Source organism: Amyelois transitella, chromosome 10 (genome assembly GCF_032362555.1).
Source record: "Amyelois transitella isolate CPQ chromosome 10, ilAmyTran1.1, whole genome shotgun sequence".
Lineage (NCBI taxonomy): Eukaryota > Metazoa > Arthropoda > Insecta > Lepidoptera > Pyralidae > Amyelois > Amyelois transitella.
In genome coordinates, this window is record NC_083513.1 from 1343242 (window position 1) to 1358777 (window position 15536).

Below are 15536 nucleotides of genomic sequence, written 5' to 3' on the forward strand. Positions count from 1 at the left end.
TGCCATCAACATAAAAGTGACGAGATAAGCGTGACCTACAAAAAGTAATGAATTAAACGCCACCAAAAAAAGGGACGATTTGCTGAAAATCAGAGTTCGGTCGTATGTAATAAATATAATAAGTATGAAATAAATCACAAATCCCACGGGAACCATTGCTTTTACCACATATTTTTTTCTACAAAGATAGATTGATTAGCGATAAGTCCGCCTTTGCTCAACATATTCGTAATGTATGTATCTTCTATATATTAATTTTTTCATGGGCAATTTTAATAATAAATAAAGGGTATTTTAAATAAATGAAACGAAATGTAGTTGACTTGTAACAATTTATTTAAAATCATATCACGGTTTATACAAGAAATGTAAGAAATCTGCAAACAAAACATATTTATTACACGTTGTTCAGGAAATGTTTTAAACCGACCGAGCACAAAGGTTAAAATTTTATTTTTTTCAAATAGCCTTACAAAAAAATTGTAAACAAGTAAAAAAAATTAGGAATGTCAACATTTGAAATTCGAACACAATTCCTTGGCCATAAGACTTCATATTTTGTTTTGTTACGATAAAATATTACATTTTGGAACTACGAACTAACTAAAAATATTTCATCGAATACAGAGTAAGAGTAAAAAAAAACATGACATTATTGCCATACAGCTACAAATATTGTAGAGGAAAAATCCTAAATATTAGAAATTCATTAAGTTTTGGTAAAGGAGATCCGTGGAAAAGAACGAACATTCGACCAATGATCTTACAAAGCATGCTCCCATAGTTAATGAACAAACAAAACGTGCAAATATTTCAGCTATTGTATATTATTGTAAAGGCACATATTTGGAGACACTAAATATGATCATAAAATAAGATTCGTGCTAAGTATAACAATACTTTCAGGTAATGTCTAATGCCGATTTTTTAATTGAAATAAAAATGTAAGTAAAAATAGTGTTTTTGCGCCAATCGTAAAACTTAAATGAATTTACATAAGCCAACATATAAAATTAAAGAGAAATTGTCTATTTCACATTTTAGAAATGCCCATAACCTAAATCTGTCATTTAAATTACGAAACAAAAGCTAAGACATGGCGTCTTATAAAAGAATACAGTAAGTTATTTTCGAATATCGAATTCGTCACAAACACGGCATTAGACTTTCAAAAAACGAACACAGCCTATCCGGGAATGTTCGATCAAACGTTTTCTCAACTACCGTCATTTGTTCACATATTCTCGAATTGTCCGCTCTTGTCCAACATAAGGATGTTCGGATTCTCCTTCTCGAACTCCGTGGGTTTCCGGTCTCGCTGCTGGTCGGTCCACTCCCCCTCCCCCGCGCCCCACTCGCCCACCTTCTCGCCGATCACGTCCACTTCCTGTCTAGCTCTTTGTTTCTCCAGCTGGTGAATTATACAACAAAATTAGGTAAGTTTTGTACAGACAAGTTCAAGATATTTATTGGTGGCACATATCCAGACTTTAAGTGAGAATAATAGTTTCTCGTTTAATAATTCATTCTATCCGTTCCATTTTTTATTATTATTACGTACGTTACATAGAATTATTGGTCGGGTGTCTTATTTTTGTATACACAAAAAACAAAAGTATTCTTGAAAATTCAATTCTAAAAATTTTAAACTACTTACGATATGATTGGTAGGTACTTCGCTTTTGTTACATAGAGGCGGAAGGGGCGTCAAAATCTGACAAAAATCGTCTTGCATATAAAATTGACTACGGCTAACCTAAACTCTCATCTCATTATACTTTATGTTTTGTAACTGAGTTACAATTACGCAAATTTTATATTATGCGCATGCGCACCCAAATATTAAACTATACTATTGTCAATTCAAAAATTCTTGTAAATTTCTAATGATTTCTAACATAAGGCCAACACCATTACAAATTTAGATACTACTGTTAAGCTACACCCATATAGGTACATTCTAAATCATCCTGAAAAATCTATGTGTCACGTCTAACCCCCTAATGGAATAGACAGAGCCTACTGAAAAGCTACAAAGGCATGCGAACCTGTTACCTCCGTGTCCTTCTTGGCGAACTTGTCGAACATGTTCGCGTACAATTGTTTCTCGCGCTGTTGTTGTTTTTGGATCGTAGCCCGGCAAACTATAATCTGGTTGGCGGCCGCCTGAAATAACAATATAATTTGTTATAAAAATATGTATGCACACAAGTGAAACTTTGATAATGAACATACATTAATGTATAATATGTACATTTTAATCACGTCTACATAATAAATACCGCACCCTGTCTACGTATTATAAATTTTCTATTCAAATTCAAAATTTTTATTCATTATCATAGGATACTTCATATCGCTTAATAATTGTCAAATCTTTTGGTTTCACAATCAATCCCTTGCGGGGTAGACAGAGCCAACATTCTTGAAAATGATAGGCCCCGTTTAGCTGTTAGGCTTATTGATACAATTGAGGTTCAAATAGTGACAGATTGCTAACGTAAGTGTTTGAAGCCTATCCCTTAGTCGCATTTTACGACATACATGGGTAAGATGTGCAGTGTTCCTATCCTAAGGTACCGGGAACCACACGTCACAGCATTTTGGTACAAAAGTTGTTATAGATTAAGGTTTCTGTTCTTGATTTTTATTATTATGTACCAAATAAACATTTTTTCTTTTTCTTTACATACATACATAAACTCACGATTCCACTTGCCACGATCTCTGCATACTTCCTTCGCTTCATCCACATTCACAACTCTCTTCATTCAAGCTCGGCGGTTTCGGGTACTTTTGACCTGACCCTTTACCAGGACGTCCTTAACTTAATCAAGATACGTTCGTGTAGGTCTTCCCACTCCGACCTTTCCCTCCACACTCTCCTTGTATATCTGCTTAGTCAACCTGCTTTCATTCATCCTCTCCACATGACTAGGGTTGCCATCCGTCCGGGTTTCCCCGGATTTGTCCTAGTTTAGAGGGCATCCGGGGAGCGTCCGGGGAAGGTTTCATTTGTAGACCGGGTTTTAAAAAAATAATAAATAAAAAAGGTGATTTATGACATTTTCAAATGTCTTTTAATGCATTGTATATGTTTAAAAGACCTTGTTGACATGTCCGGCTTTCGGACTCTAAATCCGGGGTTTTCACGCGTCTTGTCCGGTTTTCCAAATTTAAGAGATGGCAACCCTACACATGACCGAACCATCTTAACATGCCCTTTTCTATTCCTGTAACTACACCTGTCATGTCATACAAGACCTAACTTTATATTCTAGACAATAGACCTCACCTTATTCTGCGGCTCGGCCTGCGCCACCGCCTGGAAGTCTTGAAGGGCGAGTTCAGCGTCCCCGAGGCCGAGCAGCGCCAGCCCGCGCCGGAACAGCCCCTTCACGTTGCGGGGCTCCAACTTTAGGGCTTTCGACGCGTTGTCTTTGGCCTCGAAGTGGTGCGGTGGGGTTACCTGCAGTCAAAATACATTTTATACTAAAATAGAATTTAATATAACAACAATTTTATAGCTATGCCGTGTGGTTCCCGGCACCAATAACAAAAAAAGAATAGGACCACTCCATCTCGTTCCTGTGTATGTTGTAAAAGGCGACGAAGGCTATCCGTAATAGGCTTATTATAACTTGGAATGCTTCTTTTAAGCGATGGGCTAGCAACCTGTCGCTATTTGAATCTCGATTCCATCATTAAGTCAAACAGCTAAACGTGGCCTATCGGTTTTTACAAGATTGCTGGCTTTGTCTACCCCGCAAGGAATATGGACGTAACTGTATGTATCTATGTTCTAAAATTAGTTTCACAGATGGAGTCATAGGCAAAAGCTAGTATCCAATAAAGATATTTGTTTTTACCTGTTGTGGCAAAAACACTTTAATAGTTCTGATAAAGTATGTCGTGTGGTTCCCGCCACCAATACAAAAAAGAAGAGGACCACTCCATCTCGTTCCTATGGATGTTGTAAAAGGCGACTAAGGGATAGGCTTACAAACTTAGGATTTTTTTAGGCGATGGGTTAGCAACCTGTCACTATTTGAATCTCAATTCTATCATTAAGCCAAATAGCTGAACACGGCCATTCAGTCTTTTCAAGACTGTTGGCTCTGTCTACCCCGCAAGAGATAAAGACGTGACCATATGTATGTATGTAAAGTATGACTATTGAAAAATAAATTCTGTACCTTGAGGTAGACTAGGGCCAGGTTCAAATGCGCTGATATCAGCAGCTCTTTGGCTTGTTGCTTGTTCTCTTCTGTTTCGCTGGAGTCTTCTGGCATGTCTGAAAATATATAATAAGAAATTGGCGTCCGGCGAAAAATGTTGCAGTGTAGTTTTTAACCGCCGCTCCTTCTACGTTAGAATTGGTAGTAGGAATATTTACGTTATGTTGACGTCATTAAGCGATACCTTTTATCCTATTTCAAAAATACAAATGAAAATAAGTTTTGGGGAACTATATTCGTGAACTCATGATTAATGAAAAAAAAATGTGTTACAAAAGAAATAATTGGATCAAAAATTCAGAGGTAAAACATATGCTTCATTTTGGAAAATTTCCACAGAATGAATCTGGCAATTAAATAATAATATTAAAAAAAAAAAACTAAAAAACTACGCTTTATTGCTAATCAAACTAAAAAATAGAAAATAAAATTTAAAGACAAAGGAATTATAAAACAGTAGTAGCAAGTCGAACAATCGGTTATAGTCAATTACCTCCGATTAAAATTATAACAAAATTAAATTTATAAACAAAACAATTGAAATCTGAGTAAAAAGCGTGGGGTGCCTGATGTAGTAAATATTAAAATCATTCTATTAGCATATATTTATGACAAGAGAGTTATGAAAATGAAGTAAAATGCACCCCACGCTTTTTACTCTGATTTAAATTGTTTTGTTTATAAATTTAATTTTGTTATAATTTTAATCGGAGGTAATTGACTATAACCGATTGTTCGACTTGCTACTACTGTTTTATAATTCCTTTGTCTTTAAATTTTATTTTCTATTTTTTAGTTTGATTAGCAATAAAGCGTAGTTTTTTAGTTTTTTTTAAACTATTATTTATTTTCTATTTTTTTGTTTGATTAGCAATAAAACGCCTAGTTTTTTAGTTTTTTTATACAATTATTTTTTGGTAGAAGTGTTAACTTCCTACTACTTCTACTACGCTGTAAACTATCTTACTAGAAATGACTTTCGCAACCATGCGCCCATCGCCGGAGGTTTTCACAACTAACTTTCTTAAAGTTATATGTGGCCTGATTGGATTAAATCTCATAATATTCTCATCATCATGATTCTTTTTTAGGCGATGGGCTAGCAACCTGTCACTATTTGAATCTCAATTCTATCTTAAAGCCCAATAGCTGAAGGTGGCCTATCAGTCTTTACAAGACTGTTGGCTCTGTCTACCCCGCAAGGGATATAGACGTGATTATATGTATGCATGTATGTATGATGATTGTTAAACCCAGTTGAAAAGAATTTTATAGTGATAAATCACTGTTAATAATATTTTTGACTATCCAGCAAACATAACAATTTTCGATTGTGGCCTTGCCAGGAATCAAACCACAAGATTAAGAGGCAGATTGATACAGGAACAAAAATATTTCAAACATACCTCCACTGCCTTTACAACCAGGAACGCAACAATGTTTATCTGAAGACATCGTGGCACTTTTGTAGTAAAATCTGTCTTTCACAAAAACAAACACAAACTTGGGACTCCTATCTCAAATAATCAGGTACTTTTTACAGGAGTCCTATCTCAAAATATCTGCACAACACAGTGAACACAGTCAGAGTCCAATCTCAGATGATAAAATCACACGAATATCCGGAAGAACAAAGCTCGACTCAACGGAAGATTCCAAACTCCAAATAACGACAAGTTATCAGCACAAAACAAAGTGCAAATAGGTAAATACACAGGCACCGGTAAAAAAACAGAAAGAAAGTTTACAGGTGTTAGAATCGAATTCAAAACTTACTGCAAAACTTATTTTACATAAATAAACAAACTGTCACTCATTTTCCAAGCGAGTATTACAGTGTTGCTATTATAAATATGCAAAAGTTACATAATGTTAATTCAAGAATCGCATTAATATGTTAAATACGTATTAAATATCGCAAAGTTCTGTAGGTAGTAACTTTATTCTTGTATTGTTGTAAATTTAGTTGTTCAATTTTCATTTATTACTTTTGTTTTATTACTTATATATTTTTTATTGTTTTAAAATATTCTACTAATTCTACTATTGTTTCTAATGGTAATTCTAAATGGAGCGATGCGATGAAATAAAAAAGCCTCAGGTTAATAGTAACATTATATGGAAATATATTACATCTCTTTTTGGACTCCTTATACGTCAGAACTTCTTGGTTTCTTGTATGGAGATTACTGGCACTGGTGCTATCTCTGTCTCTCTTACTCTCATACGAAGGATCTAAAAATGAATTTATTAATCCTGGCAGTTTTAATAAGGATAATGAGAAACTCTTATCAAAATATTGCATTGTCATCGGTCCTTGATACGTGTGCAAAGTTTCAAGTTGATCAGACGTTTAGAAATCAGTGAAAATTAAGCTCAAAGATTCCGTTACATACATACATACATACATACATACATACATACATACAACCCAAGCTAATAAAAGCGTAGTAAAAAGTTGTCTTCAAACGTGACAAAAAGAAGTTTTCAACGGATTTCGGAATTCGGGTATTAATTTGACAGTACTAATTTAACAATAAGAAAGCTTATCACTGGCTATAAATTTCTATTTTCATTAACTCCAAATTTTAATACCTTCATACAAAGTTATCATCAGCTACAATAAGATTACAAAATTACTTTCGTGAGACAAAAAAAAAAAAAAAAGTCTTTATTTAAAAATCAACTAACCAGAAATCAGCGGTACGATCCTCTTGTACATCTTAATGGCCAACTGGTACTTGTTCGCCTTGAAGTAATTGGTTCCCTTCTCTTTGAATATCCTCGCTTGGTCCAGCTTCTCGGAGCCGTCCATGGACCACGTCTCCTTGGCCTTTTCGAAGCTCACCAGCTTCACAATGTACTCCACCGGAGTGTTCGGTGGCACGCCCAGGTCAGCGTTACCTGTCATTGGAAAGATTAATGGTTTCTTTTGTGCCTTGTTTCATTAAAATACATACATAAAATTACGCTTTTGCCCGGAGGGGTAGGCAGACTACATCTATCCACTTGCTACAATCTCTGCATACCTACTTACTTCTTATAATTAAAGTAATAAAATTTTGAAGAAATCCTGATTAGGTAAGTTTGGTAAGGGTAAGTTGGTAAAAAATATTATCCCATATAACGAACGCAATTTTTTTTAGATACATTCATACGTCTATATCCCTTGTGGGGTAGACAGAGCCAAGTTTTGAAAAGTCTGATACGCCACTTTCAGCTATTTGGCTTAACGATAGAATTGAGATTCAAATAGTGACAGGTTGCTAGCCCATCACCAAAAAAATAATCCCAAGTTTATAAGCCTATCCCTCAGTGGTCGTATTCATTTTGGTATCAGTGCTGGGAACCGCACGGCACTTTTTTTATACATAATGATACGTAATCCGACTAGCACTCGGCCACTCGGTTTTTCCTCATCTCACCTTCGGACTTGAAGGCATACTTCGGCTGTATGGTGAGCCTGGACTTCTCCCCCTTCTGGAACTTCTCCAGGGCGCGCTCGACGCCCTCGCAGACGTTGCTCTCGCTGCCCTCGCCGATGGAGAATGTGACCGTTCTCGTGTCAAACACTTTCCCGTCTGGCAACAGCTTGCCTTCCAGCTCGACTGAAAAATAAAAACATGATGTTATTCATTTGAATCTATCTATGGGCACTGGATGTGTTCAATTAGATGTTTAAAAGATTGAAGAGGATCAAAGTTATACCTAAATAGACCTCCAAACCAGATTTGTTAACTGATGATGGAAAAAGTCAATGGGAGTCTCCGTAGCTTAACCAACAGCTAAATGCTCCTGATCAGATTGCTGCGTTTGGCAAGATACAAATACAAAAAATAAAAATTTGAATCTCAATACTATCAATTAAGCCAAGCAGCTGAATATGTACATTTTCTAGTTGTAGATTTCATAAATACTATTTACATGGTCGTGATGGACCACAAACAGCATTGTTATAAGTCGCCGCTAACCGCAATCCTTTTCACAAATACATATACATATTGTTCTCAACTAGAAAGCATAAATAAACTAGTTTGTGTAAGTAATATGATGTTCTTAACACCTTAATAGGCCTTGTGATGAGATTCTACACCTTAATGCAAAATACACACATACAGTCACGTCTATATCCCTTGCGGGGCAGACAGACCCAACAGTCTTGAAAAGACTGAAACGCCACGTTCAGCTGTGTGTCTTTATGAATGGAATTGTCATTCAAATAGTGTAAGGTCGCTAGCCCATCGCCAACAAGAGTTTTACGAAATCCACGGCACAAAAATGGAGTAGTCCTATTCGTAAAGGCCGGGAACCACACGGCAAAAACATATATACGTACATAAAATATTATAAAATCGGGGTATCCTTTTACACAAGTTATGGAAGCAGAAATATCTTTGATTGATGTAAATGTGATTGAGGTGAGATGAAAGTTTTTTTTTTACTAAAATTTCCTAATTTAACAAAATTACAAATGTATAATTAAAAGTATCTTAATTGTAGCCAAATAGGCATAACTAAATATGAGAAAATTTTAAACATTTTTTTTTTGTAAAAATAAACTACTACTAAACCAGTTTCAAGCAATTTCAGTAAAGAGCTAGATTAATTATACAAGTCTTAATTTTTTTATTAAACATTGCCACGGAAGCAAATTCTGGGCAAAAAGTAATTACTCACATATTTATTAATTTTATTGATTCTTCGACTAATTTCTAACCTCTCACCTGTGACAAGGGAACCGTCGTTAGGGCTCTCGTACTCGGCGGCGCCCTGCTCGATGATATGCCTCAATATGCCCTTGTTCTTCCCAGGACTAAGGTCTTCCACCTTCCAGTCTATCATTTCTACCTGCAAAGATGTGAAAATTTTAAAAACAAATCTCATAATTTTTATTAAAGATACTCCATTATTACTTACTAGAGGCCGCCCGCGACTTCGTCCGCATGGAAACCCTATCAATCCCGCGGGAACTCTGGGATAAAAAGTAGCCTATGTGTTATTCTGGGTCTTCAGCTACCTACATACCAAATTTCATGGTAATCGGTTCAGTAGTTTTTGCGTGAAAGAGTAACAAACATCCATACATCCATACAAACTTTCGCCTTTATAATAGTAGTAGGATAGGATATCTATACTAATATTATAAAGCTGAAGACTTTGTTTGTTAGTTTGAACGCGCTAATCTCAGGAACTACTGGTTCGAATTGAAAAATTATTTTTGTGTTGAATAGACTATTTATCAAGTAAGGCTTTAGGCTATAAAACATCACGCTGCAACTATAAGGAGCGAAGAAATAATGGAAAATGTGAAAAAACCAGGGAAAATGATTAACCCTTAAGGGCTTCAATGATGCCCAAAATAACTATTCGACGCGGACGGAGTCGCAGTCACAGCTAGTACATTTATAAATAAATACATATGTAACCATATCAAAAAAATCTATTCTACTCAACCAAAACTAGAACTCAACTAAAATAATCAATAGGTATGTTATAACATTGTTATGTTTTTATCAATATACTCTGATATCAAAAAAAGGAAATACAAAGTATGTGAGGAAAGGAAGTTCAGTGGGTTCAGTAAACCACAAAACCACAAAGTATCTGAACATTATGTCTATATCCCTTGCGTGGTAGGCAGAGCCAACAGTCCCGAAGAAATGACATGCCGGGTTTAGCTATATGGCTCAATAATGGACTCGAGATTGAAATAGTGACATGTTGCTAGCCCAGATTCATAAAACTTTTCCATGGATGTCGTAAAAGGCGATTAAGGTTAAGATATGGTGTGGTCCTATTCTAAGGCGCCAGAAACCGCTTGGCACAAACAAATTTAAGATAGAAATTATAGGACAATTTCTTCTTTTAGGGGATAGGCTAGTGGGCATTTCAGTCTTCTCGAGACTATATGGAACAAATAACACAGATTGAGCTAGCCTCAAAGTAAGTTTGCTTCCTCCTGGCTATTGTCCCAGTTGCATCCTCACCGTTCTGGAAAGGAGCCTCTGGTATGCCTTTGACCATGGATCCAAGATTGGGTTAGTCCGGTTTTTACATGAACCGAATCTAATCTGATCTCAGCAACCTTTGCAAGAGAACCTAACCTGTATTGGCTCGATCATGGTTACACATTCAGTTGCCTGAATATGAAGGTTATCTCACGTCCTGTGTATATATCTGGGAGTTTTGCTTATTGCTTTTATTAAAATCCTTTTTGTTAGTTGACCTCTTACTTATTTTTGTGTTGGCAACATTATATGATAGAATGATGTAAGACGTTAAATGATGTGTTCTGAAGAAGTCTAATAAAATAAGAAGATTTACAATATAATTCCGCACTGTTTTACTTTCGTCAATCCCACATATATACTTCATTACTCACTTCAAACTGAAGAGTAGCCATTGGGGGAATCTTGGGGGGACTTCCCGCAGCTCCATATGCATATTCCGGGGCACAGGTCAGGACACACACCTCTCCCTTCTTCATTGTCGCTATGCCGATGTCCCATGCTTTGATCACCACACCTGGACAAATGATAATGCTACAAGTTTAAGTTTCTATCATTATTATTGATAAACATAAACCAATAGTGTAGGAAGCCTTCCCCTCTGAATTTGTACTAAGAGGTTGGCATAATGGGATAAAAGTTAGAGATTTTTTTTTATTATTTTTAAAGTACACTAGCCAATAAGGCTCTTTAAAAAGTAGCTACTAATTAAAAAATTTAAGGTTTTTTATGCATACTGATGCATTCCAAAACATTGAAAAAGTTATCATAAATTACAAATTCAAATAAGTTGAGGTCAACCATTGACTTGTGAACTTGTAATAATTCCTGTATTTCGTCACTAGTTAATAGTTTTCATAATTAAAAAAAAAATCCTTTCAATAAGATTTTAAAAAACATATACTACCCAATAGATAACAGATGCTGATCTTTTGTTATATCAGATGCTGATACCATTCAAATTCCAATTTGAATTCTAATTGCAGCACAAAAATATGGTACCTACCTAAGTGATTCAAAGTTTTTTGAAAAGTAGTTTGATTTAGCATACCTTTGCCAAGTTGGAATTCGAAAGGTTCGTTCCTGTCCTTGCTGGAGTCAAACTTCGTGCCATCCAGCAATGTGCCCGTGTAGTGGACGGTCACTTGGCACCCAGGGTTCGGAGTATCGGTGCCTTCGCCCTCTTTGATAATACGCTTCAACACACCACGGTCCCCAGCCTCTGTGATGTCTACTCCTTGATCCACGGTCATTTTGATTATTTATCTTTAAATTAGTGCGACAAAGCAGTTACTAGAAGAAAATGGGAATATCACGCATGGACGAAACAATTTTTCTCGAAAACTCGAACGTACGCCTTCCGCACGCCGCCGGTCAATCAAAAACTGTCAATGTCATTGCGGTGTTGCCAAGCAACAGTAATAATTTATTACCACATCCTCATGAGTTGCCAGAGAATAAAAGATACATTTTCATCATCAACGTTTAACCTCTCAGATGCTATGCGCCCGTACTACCGAGACGCTAGAACTGCGGCGGATTTGAACGAAAAATGAAGCGCGCGACTTGTTTCAGTATTTGATGAAAATATAGGAATATTTGCTTTGAAGTTAATAAAATACTTTTGTACAGTCAAAGCTAGATATGTATTGAATATTATAACACCATATTATAGCAAATAAATTAATTTCATTTTACTTTATTAGACCTTTAGTTACAACATTCAACAAAAACACTTGCGCGATCTATAGTTGTCTTTATTTCCACATTATAACCACATAAAATTAGTTTTTAGGTATTATATTATCAAGATAAACTTCATATTTATCTTATTTTTAATAAATAACACAGTTTTTGCAATTAAATCATATTATTTCTTTAAAAAATCCAATATTTTTCAAAATAAATCTCTCAAGGTCACGCACTTTTGAAACAGGGGTCTGTTTTGAACTGATTTTCAACAATTTTTATTTTTAAGAAACAGATTAATTTCTGTTGTCTGTGGTTGCTGAGTATGTTTAAGATGTAAATTAAACAATTTTAAACCATAACTATATGTATTGCTTAAAATCTCATCAAAAATCAAAGTTGTCTCGGACAGTTGGCGCATATGTGCGCCACAGCAGCTGAGAGGTTAAAGAAGACACTAGATACATACATACATATAATCACGTCTCTATCCCTTGCAACGACAGAGTCAAGTCTTATAAAGACTGAGTGGCCTACGATTAGCTGTTTGGCTTAATGATTCAAATAGTGACAGGTTGCTAGCCTGTCGCTTAAAAGATGAATCCCAAGTTATAAGCCTATCCCTTTGTCGCCTTTTACGACATCATTGGGAAAGAGATGGTCCTATTCTTTTTTCTAATGGTGCCGGAAACCACATGGTACTTTTGCTACTTGTATACTCTATATTTAATCAATATTGAAGACACTAGACGTTAATGCTTATTTCCTTTAGTAGGCTCTTACGAAAATCATAGAATAGAGATGGAGAGGGGAAACTACAGAACTACATCAGCAAAGCATGTTATCGTATATATTATATATACATTCAGTCAGAAAAGTATCGGGAATGGATTATTTATTTATGGTTCCAAATTCAAATTTTTGTTTTTTTTGTTGTTGTTAGATTGGCACAACTGTTTTCCATTTTGGCGCGGAGTTTGAGTTGCATCTGTTGTTTACATTAAATACAGTGCTATTTTTAGTTATATCATATCTAGTGTGTATTGCTAATTTCATAATGGATAAAAACATCGAACAAAGAGTTTGTCTTAAATTTTGCATTGCCAATGGAATATCGTGTTCGGAGTCACTGAAAATGTTACAGAAGGCTTACGGTGAATCGACTTTATCAAAAACTCGTGCTTATGAGTGGTACAAAGCGTTCAAAAGCGGTCGAGATGTGATGGAAGATTTGCCTCGCTCTGGTAGGCCATCAACGTCTGCAACTGAAGTTAACATCGCAAAAGTGAAGGAAATAGTGACTGAAAATCCTCATTCAACTTTGAGAGAGATAGCCACCGAACTTTCTGTATCTCACGAGTCGATCCGTACCATTTTAACTAATAATTTGGGTATGAAACATGTTGCCGCTCGGCTAGTCCCAAAAGACCTGAATTTTTTTCAAAAACTCAATCGCATGAGAGTCGCTGAGGACATGCTAGAACGAGTCAATTCCGACCCAACATTCATGAAACGCATTGTTACTGGTGACGAGACGTGGGTTTACGAGTTTGACATGCAAACTAGTCAACAAGCTTCGGAGTGGCGCCTTCCAACTGAACCGAAACCGAAAAAACCACGCCAAAGTCGTTCAAAAGTCAAAGTCATGTTGACTGTTTTCTTTGACTATCGCGGTGTTGTGCACTCGGAACGGAATTCTTGCCGGAAGGTCAAACGGTAAATAAGGAATATTATTTGAGTGTTATGCGGCGTTTAAGAGAGCAAATCCGACGAAAAAGGCCAGATTTGTGGAAAGAAAATTCTTGGATTTTGCACCATGATAATGCACCTTCGCACAAGGCCATCATTGTGAACGAATTTTTAACCAAACACTCAACAAATACCATCGAGCAACCACCATATTCACCATATATGGCTCCAGCCGACTTTTTTCTTTTTCCTAAACTCAAATGACCACTTCGTGGCACCCGTTTTCAATCGGTAGAAGACATGAAAGAGAATTCGCGGCGAGAACTGACCTCAATTCCGGAAACAGCGTTTAAAAAATGTTTTGATGATTGGATTATTCGTTGGCGTAAGTGTATCGTTTCTAAAGGAGCATATTTTGAAGGTGATAAAATAAATTTGGATGAATAAGAAACAGTTTGTGTATTATTGATCTTTTCCTGCTACTTTCTTGACAGAGTAGTATATACATAAAATCCTAAATAAAATAAAATACTAGAGGGGTACGCATAGGCTAACAATTCAATAATTTTTAGGTGTTTGTAGTAAATTAGGTACCTACTTTGGGGTTCTAATTTGAAATATGAAATAAAAAGTGCTATTAACTTAGTATATTCAATATTTGAACTTGTTTTGATGCCATCAGTCTTGACAAAAATAACACAGTAAATTTGCCTTAAACAGTGGGGTATTCCACTTTACTAAATTCAAACATTTGCATACTTATGATAAACAATAAGTCAGTGTTTGTAACATCTCTGTCTTTTTTGGGCTGTTTTGTATATACATATTATTCTCAGTAGTGAAATATATAGTGTTTTATCCATTTAAATAGAAAAACACATTTTATACCTGAGATAATAAAGATTGATGAGCAACTTGGACATATTTACATGATGTTAACAATATTTTATTTATTTAAACCTTATGCATGTAAAATGTACAACAGGTAGACTTAATACCTTCAGGCATTTTCTGCCAGTTGAACTTTTGGGAATCAAACTTGTTCTGTGTTACATATAATACAAAATAGATAAGTAAACAGTATTCAGTAGCATGCTTTAAAATGGAATGTCTTTATACAAACCTAGTTAGTTATTTATAAAAAAAAACAACATCCCTAAAACATAAATAAACAAATTAATTTGGTATTTATTTTAGCAAACATTTTCACATTCTGTTACAAAATGTCTATGGTTTGAATGGCTTTGTGATAAGACTTTTATTTTGTCACTGGGTTTATGTAACCATTCATCAGAGCCGTCACAACAATCACAAATTCCATCATTCACTTTACTTGTTGAGATCATATTGATTGGTTTCAAACGATGCTGTGTTTCACAATAAAAAGTCCCATTCGGACAAGCTCTGGTACTAGGTTCGTCTGTGGAATCGTCACAGTCGCAATAATCGTCGTTCACCTGCTCGTATGGAATCTTCTTATCAGAATGTAAACACTTGAATTCTCCACCAGCAGGCCGGTACGCAGGCATTTGTTTATAGTAAACACCACGTATTACTCCGTTTTCGTTAATAAACTGATCTGCCTCAGAACGTACATGCAATTCTTTCCTTCTGTCGTGGTCGATAACCGGGATAATTCTGTTGATATTCCTTGTTTCCGAAGATAAAGTTAGGAAGAAATACAGCTGATACATTATGAAACACGATATCATACAAATTGCTATTACTATAACGTTTTTCTTCTTTTTCATACTCATGAGCGCGGTATAAGCCATTTCGGGTAAATGCGGTCACTACAATGAAGTCACAATCAGCACTAAATTATAAAATTATTGTGAAATTACTGGACTAAAAATTATTTACTTATGAGTTCAGCCGGGCACACAACCCCCCTTTCCCCCCACAGCAACCC

The 15536-nt window shown here is 35.6% G+C and overlaps 2 protein-coding genes across 3 annotated transcripts; both read right to left on the reverse strand.

Annotated features, from left to right (window-relative positions):
* Positions 1-318: 318 nt before the first annotated feature.
* On the reverse strand, positions 319-11639 carry LOC106136748 (FK506-binding protein 59). 2 transcript variants are annotated; one of them, XM_060946167.1, is made up of 9 exons: positions 11298-11639; positions 10621-10763; positions 8963-9086; positions 7664-7846; positions 6930-7142; positions 4197-4294; positions 3296-3469; positions 2056-2166; positions 319-1411 (listed from the first exon to the last, which is right to left on the reverse strand). In XM_060946167.1, exons 1-9 carry the CDS (start codon positions 11497-11499, stop codon positions 1235-1237), a joined length of 1425 nt encoding a protein of 474 aa, XP_060802150.1. In that variant the 5' UTR covers positions 11500-11639; the 3' UTR covers positions 319-1234. The 2 variants fall into 2 exon arrangements, with proteins under 2 accessions (XP_060802150.1, XP_060802151.1); XM_060946168.1 differs by having other exon boundaries at positions 1253-1411; positions 2049-2166.
* Positions 11640-14066: 2427 nt separating this feature from the next.
* On the reverse strand, positions 14067-15534 carry LOC132902134 (uncharacterized). The gene has a single exon (XM_060946094.1). It carries the CDS (start codon positions 15397-15399, stop codon positions 14818-14820), a length of 582 nt encoding a protein of 193 aa, XP_060802077.1. The 5' UTR covers positions 15400-15534; the 3' UTR covers positions 14067-14817.
* Between the last annotated feature and the right edge of the window lie 2 nt (positions 15535-15536).